This window comes from Nelusetta ayraudi, unplaced genomic scaffold, assembly GCF_046127955.1.
Source record: "Nelusetta ayraudi isolate G7.1 ecotype Tasmania unplaced genomic scaffold, CSIRO-AGI_Nayr_v1 ptg000026l, whole genome shotgun sequence".
NCBI lineage: Eukaryota > Metazoa > Chordata > Actinopteri > Tetraodontiformes > Monacanthidae > Nelusetta > Nelusetta ayraudi.
The window spans coordinates 2022307-2041610 of NW_027466076.1; the positions used below are offsets into that span (position 1 = coordinate 2022307).

General features: G+C 47.7%; 1 protein-coding gene across 4 annotated transcripts; it reads right to left on the bottom strand.

The window, feature by feature from the left end:
- Positions 1–378: 378 nt before the first annotated feature.
- fam107b (family with sequence similarity 107 member B) lies at positions 379–18020 on the bottom strand. Of its 4 annotated transcripts, none has more exons than XM_076028929.1 (4): positions 17798–18020; positions 5183–5354; positions 2099–2255; positions 379–1871 (listed from the first exon to the last, which is right to left on the bottom strand). In XM_076028929.1, the coding sequence occupies exons 2-4, from the start codon at positions 5308–5310 to the stop codon at positions 1752–1754; spliced, it is 405 nt and encodes a 134-aa protein (XP_075885044.1). In that variant the 5' UTR covers positions 5311–5354; positions 17798–18020; the 3' UTR covers positions 379–1751. The 4 variants fall into 4 exon arrangements, with proteins under 4 accessions (XP_075885044.1, XP_075885045.1, XP_075885043.1 ...); XM_076028930.1 differs by having other exon boundaries at positions 17794–18020; XM_076028928.1 differs by lacking the exon at positions 17798–18020 and adding an exon at positions 8345–8465.
- Positions 18021–19304: the final 1284 nt, after the last annotated feature.

Genomic DNA, 19304 nt, shown 5'->3' on the forward strand with positions numbered 1-19304 from the left:
GCACTCTGCTGCCCTCTACCGAGCAACAAGGAAAATAAACGACACAAAAGTGGTGCAGTACGGGCTCCGTTTTGTGAAATGCCACTTGCGTTGCGATAGTATTATTTTACTTAATAACAACACAAGGATGATACTTTTCAAAACGAATAGAAAGCGTATCTCTCAAGAAGCATTTGCAATAACTTCCTGTTGTTAATTTATTCTGTGGAAACTTGTGTAAGGTGTTTAGTTCCGTGCCATTTTAAGCATTTTCTAGCCTTAAAAAACAAAAACATTTAGCAATAGCATTTATCTAGCACAAAGAGACGAGACTTGTGACTCCAGTGTTGCAATCTGCAATACCATTATTTATGTCATCAGGCACACAAGAAAAAAACATTCAATGAGTTAAAATTATTTTTATTTCAAAGAAGATTCTGGAGAACAACACAGGATGAAGGTTTTAGAAATCATATTCTTTAAAATGAACAGAATTAAGATCATCTATTTGAAAGCCACAAACAAGAACATGACCCACAGTGTTGAGGGAACTTTGTGTTATGGAACATCCAGGCTCATCACATTTTCTGCCTTTTGGAACAGGAATAGCTTAAAATGTGTTGTTTAATTGTCTTGCAGGTCCTCATTAGTTATTCTTAACGGATTGAAGTTAAGCTTTTTAACAACGGGGGAAAAGTACAGAAAAGGAGTGCTTTCCCCAAGAGCCATGCAGATATACTGATAACTAAATATACCTTTTATGAAACCACAGAGACTGATTGGACAAGGCTCGAGGTTAACTCATAATGACCCATCTCACAAAATATTTAAATTATTCAATAAGTAACACTGTAATTCATACAAAACAACAGAATATATAAGGGAAATAGGTCACTCTCATGCCTGGAAGCTCTAGTATTGCTTTAATTGCATTAGCTGAGGAAATGGCATGTTTTGAATTAGGGAAAGGGAAAGAAAAGCAAACTTCAGAGTTTTAACGCGACCATACTCTCCCTTTGTCTTGTTCTGGCTTTATAAACTATGCTTTAAAACAAACTAAAATACAGAATGACTAAAAAGTGCCCTCGCTTATAACTCGGGGCTAAAAGCTACAAACATAAATAACAAAAAAAAAAAAAAAAAACGAAAAAAAAAAACAACACGATTTTGTTTGGCTTTTACATTACACAGCTTTTAAGAGTCCATCCAGTGTCCACTTTATCCTTAATTGATTCTGAAGGTAGAAGAACAACCACGAGAGGAAACAAAAAGAACCACAACACCAGTGATAAGAGTGAGGGGAAACGGCAGCTTGTTGTGTGGACAGAGGGGTGAAAACAAGAGAGAGGGGTTTTCCCTCCGTCGTCGGAGCTCGTTGGAAGCTCTCCGCCCGCTGGAAAAGGTGCGCAAACATGTCTGTGTTGGGTCCCTCCCTCCTGCAGGGGGTGCTGCGTGCTGCTGGATGGGTGTGAAGGAGGTGAGTGCTGGCAGTCCGTGGCAGGCAGGCAGGCTAGCGGGTGGACAGAAGGGTGCTCTTTACTCTGTAAAGTCTCTCCTTGCCAAAGGAAGGAACAGCTGGTCGGGAAAGCCAGGGAGTTCGCCGCCGCCGCCGCCGCCGCCGCCACCACATACACACGCTTTCCTCGGCACGCACACACACGCACACACACTTTCCTGACGTCTCCGTTCCCACAAACACGCGCATAATCAGCCAGACCCAGACGCCCTCTCTGGTGGTTGTTGTCGCCGTCGTCGTCGTCGTCGTCGTTTTTTTAGGTGGTCCGCTCCTCGCCGGCGGTCTCCTGCTTGGTCCGGCGCAGGTTGCTCTTCATCTTGACGAACTCCGGGGTGTTCTCCTGCTCCTCCTCGTTTTTCTGCTGCTCCAGCTCCAGCTACAGAATGAAACATTGACAAAAAACATACATGTATATACTGTATGTAATACAACTTTGCCATCAGATTTCATATATTTTTGCTGCGACAAAAAAGTAAGCCGGCTATCGGAACAGAGGAGCTTCCTCTTTTCAAACATTCTCTGTATGCTCCTCGTCAGACGGATGAGTGCAATTTTCGGATCCATCGTGTCAAATTACGACAACGCCTCCCCCCACCCTCTTACCTGCTCCAGCTTCTGTTGTCTCTTCATGAGCTCGATCTCCAGGTCGCTCCTCTTCTTGTGGGCCTCCTGGTCCTCCTTCTGAGCCTTGAGAACTTGGTCCCTCTTCCTCTTCTCCAGGACCTTCTGGAGCTCGGGCTTGTTCTGAGGAGCCAGGCCCCTGCGCGGAATCAAAGCAGCGAGGCGGCGCGTTATCACCTTGAAACGAAAAACCGAGCCTCCAGTACAACCCGTGATGACGCCGCAGGGCTTCGCCCAGAGGGAGATTACCGGTCAGATTTCCTACGTAACAGGTCGCGACCGTGACCTCAATCTGGTTCGACATGAATTTCTGCATTATAAGTTGCGTATTAAATATGTCAGCCTATTTGCGGATTTGCCTTTTTTTCCCCCTCTTTGGTGGGCCGCTAACATATTTACTGCCGCGCCGACATCCGAGCTCGAAAAAGGGTCAAAAACGGACACAGACACTTTTATTCGTGTTGGAAACTCTCATTCCTCGCATGAAAGACGCCTTGGTTCCAAAAAGTTATCTGGAAACCAGACGGAGGAGTTACACAACCGACTGGGTATGTGCAGCAAAAAGTCAAATAGAAAACAGGGACATGTTAAGAGACGCTCGTCTTTGAGAATAATAGCGCAAAGATGTTACGTAATGCTGCAAACTCCTCCAAATTAGGGGAGGGGAGGGGAGCGAAGGAGATGAGGATGGGGAGGAGAGGCGCTTAGGACGCTGCAGAGATGAGTTGGAGTCGGCTCAGGGAGCGAGTGAACGTCTGAGCCAACAAAGGATTAGGGCGGCATGAAAAGCGCCACAAGGAGGGGAAACTGGAACTGGAGAGCAGCGAGAGGACAGAGGGCGTCCAGCCGGTCACAAATCTCATCTCCGTGCTCATTTGACGGATGATTTTTCCCCCCCCTTTTTTAAACCTCGCGATCTTGCGCTTTTCGAATCGTTTTCTTGCTTACTGATGCCCCCCCCCCCCCCCCCCGCCCTCTCCCGCTCCCTCCGCTTCTTTTCTGGGGGAGCCTGACTCAGCGTGTGGCGCCGTATCTCTTCAGAGGGAGCCGCGCGCCCACCTGACTGCAGTCTGGCAGCAGCGGCGGCGACAACCACATGAACGGCAGCGACGCCTTAATTAAATGCACTGGTCGGGGGCCTGGGAAGATTACATAACCCGAGCTCACGATGTTCCCGTGGAGGAGCGGGAGCCCACTTGAACAAAGAGAGGCGGCGCGCTACCTACGCTCCGCTAAGTGCTCCGGCTGTCTGGGACGTCGGGGGGGGGGGGGGGGGGTCTTGAGAAAGTGTTTTATGGAGGGAAGTGGGGTTGGGTTGGGTTGGGGGGTGGTGGTGGGGGGGGGGGTGGTAAGAGAGAGTCAAGGTCACCGGTGGCAATAAAAAAAACCCATCAAGATGCCGCTCCCTCCTTCCCCCTCCCCCGCCCTGCCTCGCCGCCGTGGACGCCGCTTGCGTAATCGGTGACCCTGCAGTCACGGCTCTCAGAGAGGCCGCGCGTTTAAAATTCCACACATCAATACGTCCGTCGGCGTCAATGATTCACCATCCATAGATGGATTTCTAGAATCTGGAATTCTTAAGCGTGTGTTGATGTATGTATGAGTGTGTGTGTTGTTGTTGTGTAGGAGGCCGAGCGGGTCACCAGAGCCAAAGGTAGGGGAAAAAAAAAAAAAAAAAAAAAAAACAAGCGGCAGAAAAAAAGGCCCTCGGCGAGAAACTGTTTTGTAATCTTGATTACATAATCTCTCTCTCTCTCTCTCTCTCTCTCTCTCTCTCTCTCTCTCTCTCTCTCTCTCTCTCTCTCTCTCTCTCTCTCTCTCAGTCATCCGTCCCCACGTCTGTCCGAGTGTCCGTGCATCCATCCATCCATCCCCACCCCCCCACCCCCCCCTCCCGTCAGCGTGACTAATCCACTATGCAGGCCAGCTTTCTATAGTCTCCGCGCCGCACACGAGGAGCCAGTCAAAACAAGTTGATCCCCCAGCAAAAACCCTGCAGATTCACCCACCGGACTTGACTGATACCCCGTCTAGACAAGCAAAAACAATATTTGGATGCGGGCGGCATGAAGGAAAACTTCTGATTTCATTATTGTCGTCATCATTATAATTTTAAACTCCGACCTGTCGTACGTGGATTGACCCCCCCCCCCCCCCCCCATGGCCGCCGAGTCACCTTCGTCGATGACCCGTCACAAAGCACGAGCATCACCGCTGTGACGTTAACAGCTGTCCACAGCGTGTGTGTGTGTGTGTGTGTGTGTGTGTGTGTGTTTACATGGCTAATAATAGCCCCGGCCACAAAGCAGCTGCACCCCCCACCCCCCCAACCCCCCTCGCCTCCTCGCCATTGTTTGTGCCACTGTTTGAGGGAGGATGCAAACACTTGAGATCGAATCACTGGCCATCACCCAGGTCACATGGTTCCGTCATACGCTGGCTACACACCCAAAAAAAAAGGGAAAAAAAATACCAGCAAGCAGTCCAAATTTGCCCTGCGTGACCTTTTACGTAATCAATTTTTTGACACACTAATGCACTGGATGCCTTTTATATAATAGCTCCCCCATGAAAGTTTCATATCGTGAGCTTTACATAACACTGCCCCTGGACGTTCTGAGGGGAAGTCGACGCCAGTGACAACGCTGCAGAAGCATCGGCGCAGTCTGCACGGAGACTGTTAGACCAATTGGATGAAAGCAGCTGGGTTACTGGACTGACTCATGCTGCATTAGCTGCACGATGAGCTAAATTGGGCTGGATTTCCAAACGGTGCAGGACTTTGGTGACTAAGAGGAACGAGGGAACAACGGTGGTTTGGACTGTAGTTGTTTTTTTTGTTTTACAAAAACTGATAAGTACTCCTTTAATAGTGAACATTAATACCAACCGCTTTGTTATTGTTGTTGTTATCTTTTTTTTTTTTATGATGTTTGTGTTTGGGCGTGCTGAGACCAATACTAATCTCTGCAGACTTGGCATCAAATTCTTCACACTGAAACACACGTTAGGCCTGAGAAGAGGAGCAGGCATCTAAAGCACATTGTGTTTTGGTGGTCTTCTGACCTCTTCTGGTTCATGAGCAGCTCTCTGTGCAGGTCCTGGTGGTTCCGCGAGTTCTTGACCGGGTTGATCAGCTTCTTGGGTTTGATGAGCTCATCACAGTCCCCCTCCAGATAGTCGGGCTCCGCCATGACACCCCTCCCCGGTGACAGCGACAGACCAGGATGGCGGGGATCTGCAATGACAGGAGACAAATGACCTTCCTGAAGTCATCAGCGACAGCGAGGTCGGTTGCAGCGACAAGTGATGGGAAGCTTCACAGCTCGGCTGCAAAGATCCTTCTGGGACATTACAATGACACTGGCACTCAAACGTGGACGTGAGCGTCGGCCTGTCTCGCAGTTTTTGATTGGTTTCCATAGTGATGCTAGGACCGGGATTATGTAATTGTTCCACGCTGATGGGAATGGAACATTTCTAACTTGTAGCCCAAAAATCAATCAATGCAGAAATAACGCAGGATTTTTAAAACCTCCCATACACATTTAAATTGTATTGTTTTTTAAAAAGTTAATACATTACTAGCCAAAAGTTAGATTAAGCATTTAAGACAAAAAACTTTTTTTTTTTTTTTTTTTTTTTTAGAAAAAAACTTTCTTTCTAATAATAAAATTTGTTGTAATTTGCCATTTGATATATTTTTTCAATGTATAATGTACAGACCAACCTGCCTGTGCATTGCAGCACAATAAATGCATGAGAATGTGACAGATTCAAGGAACAGTTTGTGTCGTCACAGCCACACGCAGAACAACAACATTTGCAAAAGCAAAAAGTAAAATAACGGACACCACTGTTCAGTCAGATTCCTGTGACTGGTGAAGCAGACGTTACATCCAATAAAGCAAATAGTGATGAGGAGGTAACATGGACAGTAATACATTCACGTAAAACTATTAAATCAGCTGGAGTGAGAACCAGTACAACAGGAACAACATGCAGGTCTTGATTCAATTGAAACACACTTCACAAGTTGTAACTAAAACAACAAAGTATCCCATTAATAATAATAATAATAATAATAACAATAATAATAATAATAATAAAACCAACAACAAATAAAATGCAAAGTTGGTACAGCTCACCCTGGAGATGAGGAAAGACGGGGTATCTGAACATGGTCGTCATCTCTGCTATTTTCGATTCGGAATGTATTTCCTCGGAAAAAGGCTCTCTAATTAAAAGTTGCGATGCTTTTGATCGGCGCGTTTGCGGAGCCTCACAGACTGAGAGCCGCTGCGGTCGCCACAGCTGTCTGAGAGTGAGCTGCTTGGATTTCAAAGTCTGTTTTTATAGCTTTTCTCTCTCTCACACACACACACACGCACACTCCTCCTCCATCTCGGTCTCCCTCTCTCTCTCTCTCTGACCCCTCCCTCACCTACTTCTTATGTATACATGACTGGATGACAACAAATAAATGCACGTGAACAGTTTTTGAAGTCAAACGAAGAAAACATTTGAACTGGAATGGAAACGGCATCTGAGGAGATTATCTGCGTGCTTAAAAAACAAAAAAACAACAAACGTGCGTTTCTTCTGCCACAATTTCTGGGCATGTTCAAAAATATGTGTAAACAACCATGTTTTGAAGGGCTTGCGAGCGAGTGGCTGCGGTCTCACGCAGTCTGTCCGAGGGCCAAAATAAAATAATAAGTCGCGGATGCATGAGGCTGCATGTGGCGCGCCCGCACAACGATGCAGCTGATGATCTCAGAATCAAAACAAACACGCAAGCGCTTTCTGTGCAGGGAACGGCGCGCGCCACCAGAGGTCGACATTCCCGCTCCCCCAAACCGCGTCGGTTACGTAACAAAGGAGCCCGAGGTAAACACGCGCGGCGTGGGGGCGCTGCACGCGCGGGCAAAACAAAGAGAAGAGGAGCGGCGCGCAATAAACTGCTGGATTGGACGTCGCTACCCAACGTCCAATCGTGCGAACCGTGCTGACAAGTTGAGTGACAACATTTCCCCCTCCCTGTTGGTTATGATCTACACTATCGTGGCGGGTAATCCCTTTTAATCTCAGATTACTGGCCCTTTAAAACTTGGGATAATAACACATGGCTGATATAAATATTGAAATGTCTAGTAATTCAATGAAATTAGGTTAAAAAAAAATACAGATTTTTTTTATTTTGTAATGTGATTTGGAACATTTGTGTTGTGACAGCACTCTCTGACCACGGTGAAAGCTCCAGGCTTCCATCACCGGGGGGCTGCATGCGAGCGCGCACGTGCGGCAGGCAGACATCAAAGGCGGCGTCGTCTTAACGACGTCAGTAGGGGGCAGACTGACTCAAAGACGAGCAGCGCTGTCAATACGTCCATTAAACGCCGGCGAACACATCTGTTCCCACTTCCCGTGGAGACGCCCCCACCTCCCCCCGCGAGGGAGAGGGGACTCGACGCGGAGACTTCAAAAGGCAGCGCAAATTGGAACCCTGCCTCAATTCTGTGTAATCACTGTTACTTGTCTGTTGTACATAAAACTTCCTCTGGTTTCCATATGTATATATATATATTGATGACGTCTTGTTTCACTATCATGTCAAAGCAGATAAATAAAGTTCACGTGGTTCAAAAGCAGGTCCGCTGTACATGGCCTCCAGGAAGCGACTTTTACCCGGCATGCCACGCTGCGCTGTTTGTTTACACGTGAGGAGGACATAAAAATATACGAGTAATTGTTTTACGAGCGGTCCGTTGCGGCGCCTTTTCTGAGACGACGCCTCCCGACAGTTTCTGGGATCCCATAAAAAGAGTTTGTTAGTTTGGAAAATGCTCAGGACACGCGTGTACATACATACACAATGTTCAAAAACAATCAGGAGTACGACTTGAGAATGGAAAGTGGGTCAACCAGAGTCTAGGATGGCGGAAAAAGGGGACTTGTGTGGTCCGAGACCTTTTTCCTCTGTTAACTTCCATTCCTCATTATCGTCCTCATGACCCATGTATGACCACTATGAAAGTCACGTACCAAGAAGCACTGCATTGTTTAAAAAAAAAAAAAAAAAAAAAAAAATTGCAGGAATTAACCGATTACTCACGGGGAAAGAAAAAAACGGAAGATAATAGGAATAGTTTGTGTCCAGAACGAAAACGCACACGCAGTCCATAAGAAAAATATCACTCGATATCACATCAAAATGCACGCACTCACCTCTTATCCTCAGTACAAACATTGTAGCTCTCGTTTGTTTTCGATAACAAAGGCAGAAACACAAAGGCGGTTGATAAGTGTCGCAGTTGTGACTGTGCGTGTGTCAGTGTGGTGCTGCACACTGGTGTACAGGGGCTAATGCAGCGACTTGTTGCTGAGGAGGAGGAGGGAAAAAAAAAACAAAAAAAAAAACACACCTTGGGACTTCCAAGTGATAGCGCCACTGCCCACAGTGTTGTCGTATGAACCAAGAAGCACAAAGGCTCGCATTTATTACGCTGACTCATTTCACCATTTCCTTCTCAACCGTCACGGCTTTTACGATGCCATGGAGACGGGCCACCAACACAACCCAGCTAGCTAGATAAGAACCCCCTGTAAACTCTCCTCCCGTGCTTGAAATAAACCTTGATCGGAGAGTCGTTACTTTTTTTAAAAAAAGCTATAAAATGGCCATTTGAACTCTTACTGAAACAAACATTGGTCAAATCAACACAGTGAAACAGACTCACTGCCTTACACTTTGCGTGAGAGCGAAATTTAGCCTCTTCCTTTCAGCGCATTTCATTAGTCACAGTCGCAGCAGCGGGTTATTGCAGCGACCTCACTCAACTCTTTCAGAAAAATGCTGAGTACACGCTGGCCTGCAACAACAGGCAAATGAAATTAGCAAGTCGAAGGGGGCGGGGGGGGGGGCTGATTTACGCACTGAGAAGAAAATATGTCTGCTCGGTTTTGGTAGAACCTTGCCGTCTAACCCAATATCGCGAGGAGCGCAGATGGACTGACAGGCTAATGATGGGGCTGGGAAATTGGCCGTGATCAGTGCCAGGAGCACAGAGGAAACGCAGTGAAGCAGCAAAGAGGCAGTAACAAGTGAGTGGGTCTTTACCCCCGCACGTTCACATGCAAAGTTACATTGAAATATGGTTAGAGGGCATTCACTTAAATGGCCAATGTCCTGGTCTCAGAAAAAAAAGGTACCATACAGGAGTACATTTACCAGACCTAGCAGCCTACTGGCACTGGACATTTCTCTTTGACCCCATTAAATTACAGAACGGACCACGGACAAGACTGCTTGTGTTTGTCGTAGAATGTTTAGGCGTCAGGGTGCATCTCTTTGGCGGAACTCGGCTTATCGTTTCCGTCATCTTGTTTGGTTAGTTCTCCCGTCGCAATTTCTGCTTCTCGACTTCCCAGCCGAATGTCTGGGGCGGAACGATAAGAGAGCATCGGTTTCAGGCTAATTGAGGTATACTGCATACACACAGAGACTGTCATTTCAAATACCAAACCACATTATATGGACGAAGGAGTCACTTTTAGAAATTCAAATTGGACACTAGATACACTAGCTGCGTTTCCATGACAGTTTTTCGCCAAATAAAAGCGATCTTTCTAAAATTTCGACAAAGTACAATTTTTTTTGGGCTGGCGTTTCCATTGAATGGTGCGAAGGGCATAAGCCAAAATTCTCGTAAGATCTCGTCCGGCGAGAATTACAAGAATTACGTTTGGGTTTGTTTATTTATGTTTGTTTGCTGTCAAGTTGTTACATTTTTCTCTTTGATTACTTGTAAAAAATATTACTTGTATAAACTGTTTCCATTACACTTTTGCGGTATACCTCTGTATCGATACCAGTTTTTTTAAAATCGCGATATTTATGTTCCCCCCCCCCCCGCAATTCTTGGGGTAATGGAAACGCAGCTACTGTCAGGCAGACTGAACTGTTTCTAAGTGTATTTTGAAAGCAAAGTGGTTTCTACATACAACAAAAAAAAAGAGAGGATGGATTGATAACTGAGATCAGGACGTCCAGTCAGTGGTTCACTTCTTGCAGAAGCCTCTTCACACTGAGCAGCAAATGAAGGCCAGGAGGGCAGCTGGTTGCTGTGTTACAACCCCCCACAACACACACACACACACACACACACACACACACACACACACACACACACACACACACACACACACACACACACACACACACACACACACACACACACACACACACACGGCAGGGTCAGGCTGACAGCTGTCATTGGTTGTGAGCACACATGGCTGACCACACCCACTACATCATCCGCAAGGCCCGGGATTCGCTCATCTTGCGCATCCTGCAATAAAGTGCGGCGCGGCTGTCGGGGCTTTACTGCATGAGGATCATGCAGGCATGCAAACATCCGGTTATATAAACCTATTGATCAAGGATCGGGTCGTCATCCTCGCTCCTGGAGCACGACCAGGGATTAGAGCCGCAACAGGGCTGGGATACTTCGGACTATATTTTCCTAATGGATTAATGCAACACATTTTGTTTTCCATACGAGCCAAACTTTATTGACTATTTTGGCTCTCGTGATGTCTCTGTAGCCAATTATTTTCTTCTTTTTTGTCGGCCAGATCTCCTCAATTCCAGTCACAGATGGGAGGTTCCACGCCCTCAAGGGAAATTGCATCATCAATATCCCAAAAGCAACCCCCACACCCTTCCCTCTCTCTCTCTCCCTCTCTCTTGTTCCCTGCGCTGTCCGTTAATGAAGCGGCCACTCAGCCAAGCGTAAATGGGGGAGAGGGCCCTAATTAAAACACAGATAGACGGGCTTTTAACGTGCAGCTGTGGAAGGGTGGCGTTGGGAGGGGGCGGGGACGGTCCTGGGGAAAGTGGAGAGAGTCGGCGGAGGTCCCGGCAAGCGACAATGACCTCATTTCCTGGATATGAGCCGAGTCCACGTACGCGCAAAGCTTTGCGGGACCCTCCCCCGCCCTGCCCCCCCCACCCCCATCGGCCCCCCATAAAGAGACATATAAATCATGGCGGCCGGTGCAGTGACGTACATGTGCGCACATTGTTCCGCCCCTCCCCGGCATTGCATCAAACAATGGGAATGCCTGCATGTGCGCACGCATTCCGTATTGCCACTTACAATACAGCGCGCACACCCCCCGCCCCCACCCAGTATTTGTTTTTGGCTGCCCTGCGGTCCATGTGCAGGCAAAGCAGGGAAAGACGTTCTCAGGAAGAAAAAAAAAAAAAAGAAGTGTTTTTTTCAAGCAGAAAGGCTTGAAAACACAAACAAAGAGTGTCACTTTCGAGACTATTTATTGCCTTAAATGAACGGATAGCCAGGAAAATGGACGACTGCATCTGCTGAAGCGCAGTATTCATCAACATTTAGGTTAGAAACGGGGCTGAAAATCCTGGCCTCGCCGAGCGAACAATTAGGCACAGAGTGTGGGAGAAAACATCTCCTCAATGGAGCGCTTCAGAGTTTGGGGGTTGTTCTGCACTTCCTGCCTTCAAGAGAGAGAGTTGGGGGGTGGTGGTGGTATTGGGGGGGGGGGGGGGGGGTGTCAAGCGCTAAAGGAGCCGGGGAATTCTGGGGGCCTCATCACGCTGTGACCCTGGAAAGCATCCGCTTGGGCCGTGCAGCACAAAGATATCACCGTGGAGATGCGGGGCAATGGGAGACTTTCACTGTCACGGGGGGGGGTTTAAGGGTTCATAAAAACGGGCGATGTGCAAACTGTCCTCCGCTCGCACATTGAAAGGACACTTTTAACACCCGCGGCGTCGTGCGAGGAAGGGAGGAGCGAGCTGTCTGTGAATGTTTAAACAACCCCCCTTCCAACCCCCCTCCTTGATGTCATTAAGGGAGCGCTTGGTGGGGACCGTACACTGTCATTACGGAGAGTCAACACCCAAACTTATGCCGGCGAGCGGCCATGGGTTAGTGTCAGTTCATGCAGAAAAAAAAAAGAAAATCAAAAAGAAAACTACCGACTCACTCATCCCTCAGCTCTGTGGCTGTGCAGTGTTTACGGTGTAAACTTGTACTTTGTTTGCACTTGTGAGAGACACCAACACTGCAGATGTGACACATTTTAACCCCCCGCTTGGAAACTTCTTGACCACAGCACTTTGAGGGAACCCAACCGTTGCTTCATTTGCCGTTTTGACTTTCCAATGTTAGCAATTTTTCCACCTTACTTCTTCCTCTTTTGGCTTCTGGCACCCTAACACTAACCCAGGTTCGCAACGCAAGTCACAGACGTTCAAACTTGTCAAACAGAAATAACACTCTCTTTGAATGGCGAGCAGAAGTAAACGACACATTTAAAGTTCACTTCCAGACTGCTGATGTCCAGACTTAAAGTCTGGACAGACTCGCTTCTTTCCCCTCGACCTAAGAAAAGCCAACTGTTCTACTCTGCTTAAGCCATGGACAATGTATATACATTATACACATATATAAAAGTGTGTACAATAATGGATATGTTGTCACTCAACTGGATTTCAACTTGCTAAGCTTGTTTGGTATTCCACACTGAAGATCAGTCGGTAGTTGAATAACGTTTACACAAGGAGGTTTTCAAGCACGGCGAAATTTAAGCAAATTTACTTGCAAATATTAGATGTGGGTCATTTTTTTTTTTGCAATATTTTGTATATTAACGGTTAACAAGTTAAAATAAAGAATAATTAAGTCATACGCGGCGGCTACGCTTTGATCGGCGGCCTCGCTGACAGCTGGCGCTCGTTGCGTTGTTTCTAACTTTTTATCACGGGGTGATTTAGACGGGTTACAAATAATCCCCCCCCCCACCGTTGTTTGATGACAACGAGATGGGAACCCGACTGATCGCGGTGAGCCCTCGCCTTTGAACCCTAACACCCCGCGCAGACAGTCTGCGCGACCGAGGCCGCTGGCTAGCCGGCGGACGACCCCGTTGCCACACGTTTTTCAGCGCCCGGGGCCGAGGCAGATTACAGCATGAATGGGAAGGATTGAACAGGCACAGACCTCAGTTTGAGTCACGGATCCGGAATGTGATGAAGCTGCAAACTGATTGCTTTGGGCACAAAACGGCATTTACGAGTGAAAAAAAAAAAGAGAGAGAAAAAAAAAGGGCGCGTGACTCCACAGGCTGAAAACATCTGAGCGGCACAGACATTTCGGACGTGTCCCCTTTTTATTTTAGGGCCAACATTAAAGTGCTGACTCCTTCCCAATTCTGGACATGTGTCCCGAACTTAACAAATGAGACGGTGCAGCTGATGCCGGCACCTGTCAGTCGAACACAAAAGGCGGCACTATACCCTCAAACACACAGCTGACTGTGTGACACATGGCCCTGTACGTATAGATCTGATGGGAACAGGTGGCCTCGCCACGAGACCGGCAGAATTTTCTTCTCCTACAACATAGACCCACAACCAAGGGGTCCAATTATAGACGGGCGAAAGACATTTCATGTGGCTTCTACACATACATGCAGGATTCTTTTCTTTTTTTTTTTCTTTTTTAGGAATTATTGGCACAGTGGTTGCTTTTTTTTTTTTTTTTTTTTTAGGGGGGGGAGGGGGGTGTAAATAAGGAGGTGTTGTTCACTGGCGTCTTTGTTAGGTGTGGGCCTCGTCTGTTCCACTTCCAGATTCAAAGCTTTGTGCTTTACTGACGGTTTTTTTTTCTTCTCTCCTCTCCACCTCCATCCGCTGCCCCCCCCCCCCCCCCCCACCTCCGTGGAGTCGAGTCACACCCCCCCTCCTCCTGGCCATTGGCTGAATCCAGCCGGGGAGCCCTGCTCTCATTGGCCGGCGGACACGCCGAGGCGGGCTCTAGCGCTTTTCTTTTGTTTACATGCTGCCGGAGAAAATCCCAATAACAACTGTTACTGTTGCCAGCGAGCAGGCATCCGCAGCCAGCCAGACGCACGCAAACACACACACGCAGGAGTGATGCACAAACACACAAACATATCATTAAATAGCCGGTAGCCCACCACGGGTTGGTTGAGCAGAGTCTTTGTTCTCCGGCCGACTCCAAGGCGCAATTTAATTATTATTTCATGAAGAACAAACACGTACATGCAAATTTGATGCGTACACAATGGGCAAAGGGCAGGTTTCATTGTCCGCTGAAACTTTCCGAAGGCTGCGTGTTTATTCCGAAAAGGCCCTGCTGGCTTCAGCTTCGGCGTAAGCAGCCTCGTTCCTCCCGGCCGTGACGAGGAAGGATGATACATCTCCACGCCGACGTACCGGCGAGCGTAATCTAATTCCACAAACTTGGGACTCGCCGCCGCCCCCTCCGTCTCGAAGGCAACCTCCGCAGGAGGAAGGGGAGACACGTGCATATTAGTGTGCGAGTGCACGAGTGCCTGCGTGCCAACCTCTCTCAAAGACTCTGCACAGAGTGGTCAAGCAGCAGTAATGGCGCTTTATCGTGATTGAAGCTCCAGCACAACAGCGGGAAAATCAATGGGTGTCTTCCGAGTGGGCCGGGCCTCCGTGCGCGGCGGCGGCGGCGGCGCACAAGCGCACCTCGTCTTGTCTCACTGCCCGGGATCCAAACGGCCTTGGGATCGTACCAGTCGGGCAAGTCTCGGCGACAGTTAGTTACAAAACTCGTTCAACGCAAACGAAACGCAGCGCAACGAGACCTGAGGCGGACCAACACAGGCGGGGGGGTGGGGAGTGTAACATCCGCCTGTCTAATAACCAACGGCTGCTATTTATAAGGAAACCCAATACCTTAATTGGAACGTCTCAATATAAAAAAAACCATGGCAACTCAAGTACAGCAAAGTGCAAACAGAGCCTCTTGTCCTATTGCGCGAGCTGGGTGATTGCATCACTTGTGTTTGCACAGGCCTTTGCTTGCACAGAGTTGCGTTGCAGGGGTGAAATGTGTTTTGTTGCGATGGATTGAAAACACAAGAGAAAAAGGGGAAGAGTCAAATGTTGTGTCAGGGCTTTATAGTCTCGTTTTAAGAATAATTTAGCTGAGGCGTCAGTTGGAAGTCTTGATTCTGACCCGATTTATGGTCCACCACTAGCTGCGTTTCCATTACCCCTAGAATGGCGCAAAAAAACTATCGCAATAAATACGATACATTGCGATAAAAAAAAAAAACTGGTAATGGAAACACCTAAATTTCAAAAAAACATCTCAAATGAAAGCGAACGGAATTTTCGTGAATCTCGCCGGACGAGTTTTTACGAGAATTACTTATGGAAACGCCTGCAAATCGCAATTGCACTTTTGTCGGAATTCTAGGAATATCGCTTTTATTTTGCGACAAACTGTAATGGAAACGCGGCTGCTGTGCCTCTGCTCAGTTCGGGTCTGGCTTTAAGTCTCACAGGCCCGTATGTTTTTTTTTTTTAACATTCCCACTACAGCACTTTGAGCATTTTGTTTGGCTGCGAGGGAGAAAAAAAAAAGGTTTTGATAAACACAATACATTCTTGGAAAGGGGGAGGGAGCAATTATTGTTTTTGGCATCGGCGTCCAAACAAAGGCGTTAATCCGCAAAAACACCACCTGACCCCGGGACTCCACCAATTCCAGATTACGGAACTGAGAACAAAGCACAGCAACAATAAAAAAAAAAATCGCAAAGGCCGCCGCCGCTGTCGGTGGGTACGCGAGTCCCTCTGAACCTCGATCTTTGTTTACCCGGATCATTACAGGGGGCGCGACTTGAAAACATTTTCTACAAGGTAGGCTTACACACACCACCCGTGAGCCGGTAACACAAACATATGTGCGCGCACACACACACACACACACACACACACACTGTAGCAAGACTCAGCGTGTTCTGCTGAGTAATGAAGACTGTGAGCCCACAGACAGAGCGGCTGGACTGTGGGAGATATAATACCATGGACACACTTTGTGGTTCCCAGCGATCCCTCCTTGGACACACACACACCCTTTTCCTGACCCAAACACCCCTGATTTTCTCTCGGGTCAGACCGAGTCCTTGACACAAAGTCTCAAGATTCTATAATGACACATCCGAGCGGCGCACAAACACAACCACTAATGGACGAGTGCGCCGCAGCGGGGATGGGAAACCGTCTCATTCAGGTGGATTTCAACATTCCCGGGAGTGCGGTAATAACGGAGATTGGGAGGACATTCCAGTCAAAACACCTACCATTTGGACACAGACAGACACACACAGACACAGACACAGACAGACGGTGCAAGGCAGACCTTACTGGAAGTGGCGTGAGCGACCGAGTTCGAGGAACAGGGGAGCTGCGAGGAATGGAAGGAGGGGCGGTGGGTTGGGGTTCAAAGATCAGAAAACAGATGTAAACCGTTTCGCAAACTCCCCTCGAAATGACTAACACATGTGCAAGAACCTCCCACCCCCCCCCCCCTCCCCTTCACACACATACACACAGTCCTCGTGCCGCACCCACTCCCCAAAAAGTGGCAAACCTCCCCGACTGTACGAACTCCCCTCGCAACACCTGCTTTTGTGCAATCCTTCCGACTCCAAAGCGAAAACGTGCCGTACCTGACGGATGACAGCCAAACGACTGTGGCGCCTCGTCGACTCCTCGTCTGCCCCTCCGCCCAGTAAAACAACTCAACCCTCTGGTTGCAAAAGCACTCGGGTCCTGTTTGCTCTTCACTTTGTGCAAGTTTGACAGCACGTCCATGTGACTCCTTTTTTCTTTTTTTTTTTCTTTTATTAAAGTTCAACCTTGTGACAACAGAATGCCAAAGCCAATAAAGGCAAGCGCGCCTTTTTTTTGTTGTGCGGAATTATGGTTTGGGGCCGTGATGTGGCCGATGACAGGACTGTGTGTCAGCGCTGGCCGATGATACTGTGATATACAACGGGAGGGTGGCCGTGCCCGGAAAAACACACACGTGATGATTTCACATACTGCAGCTCATCCATAACTCATTTCTTTTTAGCGCAGTTTGACTTTTAAAAATAGAGATTCATAACATGACTTAATTGTAGGCTGACATGACATGTAGCATAAAACGCGGGCGGTGTTGTACAGCTTGAAAGCACTATTAAGAGAAAGTGATTTTCCCAAGAAATTAAAGGAGACAAAAAGAATGTTCTAGAAAGAGTGTTGATAAAATTATATATATATATATATATAGAATTAAAAATAACATTAAAGCCAACTGTGATTCCAACTGTAATTCCATGTTGGTCATTGCAATAGCATCCTCGAAACGCCACAGTCTGGGAATAATAAGGGGTTTTTCCTTCGGTATTCTTCCCACAAAGCACCGATGACCGCCTGCCAGGAAGTATACGAGTCCACAGGAGGTTTAACGTGACTGTTTTTTTTTTTTCTTTTCTTTGCTCCTGCTGCACAAAAACATCAACGTGTCTTGTTTCCCCTACTGTCCCGTCGGCTGCAGTCGAGCCGCTCCAACCGACAAAAGGAGACAATGAAACAGGAGTTTGTGTTTTGCCTTCTCATTCCCGCTCCGCTCGCCCCTCTTTCCTTCTTCACTTCAAAGCTTTCCATCCCGAACCAGCGGCTTTCCTGGACAACACGTCCTGCTTTTCAGTTTTTTTGGGGGGGCTTTTTTGTTTTTTGTTTTTTTGTAATCTGACTGAAAGCGCACGAGCTCCCGACTACACACACACACACACATACACATACACACCTACCTCAAAGCCGACCCAGACGCGACTTCTCTCTCCGACTGAACTTCTTTAATATTTCAGCAGACAAAGTGGTTCAGGTCACATCGGTGCCTCCGCGGGTCACTTCTCTGCTGGCACGAGGTGCGCTCGCGCGACTCCCCTCGCGTGAAGCGTCCAATATCTTCCGGTGTACACAGGCGAACCCCGCACGCAGACACACACACTCGCACACTCAGAGAGGACCCATAGAAAATGTAAATTTAAACTGGGTGGGAGGGGGCGGCGTGACGTCACACAGCTGGCTCCTCCCCTCTCCCTCGTGGAGACGAGGGGGGGAGAGGGGGGAGTCCTCGAAGCTCAGGGGCGGGGTGTCGTCTACGGTTGTAGCTTTTGGTCGAGAGAAAAACAAACTGAGAGACGTTTCGCTGTAATTCAACCGCCCGCCGATACATGTTTTTGTTTTTGGTGTTTTTTTACTCTTCTTGTCCCCAAAAATTATGACTGTTATTCAACAGACTCACATTGCCTGGAACGCACTCGGTTCCTTTGGTGAGAACAGTGGCATCAGTGTTGGAATGGATTATAGGTCAGCGTGTGGACTGCCACTTTAACACAGTTCACTTTCTAGCTTTGTGTACACATTCGTTGAAAAGTCATACACTCGCTTTGTTCATTCACATACTTATTGCTCAACTCTGAACGTTGTTTCGCTCGTGACTTAACTTGCTCATCAGCTCTCTTTCAGAAATAAGGGGTAAACTCCCAAATGCTCTCCCAGTCGCACATTTCCCCTGTAATCATCGTTCTTCTTCTTTCTTTTCTTTTTTTTTTTCTAACTATGCCGGATCAGTCTGTCGCCCTTTTGGTGGCGCAGACCGAATCCTAAGCATTCTTTGTGATAAAGTGTAATCTGCTTACTGCGGAAGGGTCAGTACATCTGCTTATCCCCCCCACCACCCCCGGTCCTTCTGTTAAGTCAGCTCACTGACACCCCTAGTTTGACAGTGGTCTGCCCCTTCTCCTTTCACAGGGCTTGTCTCCCTGGCTGCATCTCCGCCCGCCTGGATCCAAGTTTATTAACAACCAAAATGGGCTTACAGGAACCGACGAACACTCCAGAAAACGGTCCAAGGTTTGTGGTTTTTAATCAAAACATGATGGAGGGAAAGGGGGGGCGGGGTCAGAGACGTAAAGCATTCCTAAGGTCCTTCTCATGATTTAGGAGAATGGTGAGTAAGATTGAAGCAGTGAACAATGGGATGAGTCACTGGAGAAGTCACCTCTGACAGAGAGGATCCTCCCACCAGGGACGGCCACGCTCAGAGCTCCCGCCATGCAGGAAACAGATGTGTACACGGTATACAGTAGATAGACGAGATGCAGACTGTAAAAAGTGGGCCACAACTGCCACTCCATGCTGTAAAAGCCATCATTTGTTTCTAATGAACAAAACTAGCTTCTAGTTTCTAAACTTTTTGAGGACTTTTAAACTGACACTGATGAACTTATGACCACATTTCAGTAGGATGTC

Bases quoted from the DNA above. Each gene is read 5' to 3' on its own strand.
- fam107b (XM_076028931.1), bottom strand. From the start codon at position 6,307: ATGACGACCATGTTCAGATACCCCGTCTTTCCTCATCTCCAGG. The intron at 5,355-6,264 runs GTGAGCTGTACC...CTGTCATTGCAG, and splicing joins CGTCTTTCCTCATCTCCAGG to ATCCCCGCCATCCTGGTCTG. The intron at 1,872-2,098 runs GTAAGAGGGTGG...TTCATTCTGTAG, and splicing joins GACAACAGAAGCTGGAGCAG to CTGGAGCTGGAGCAGCAGAA.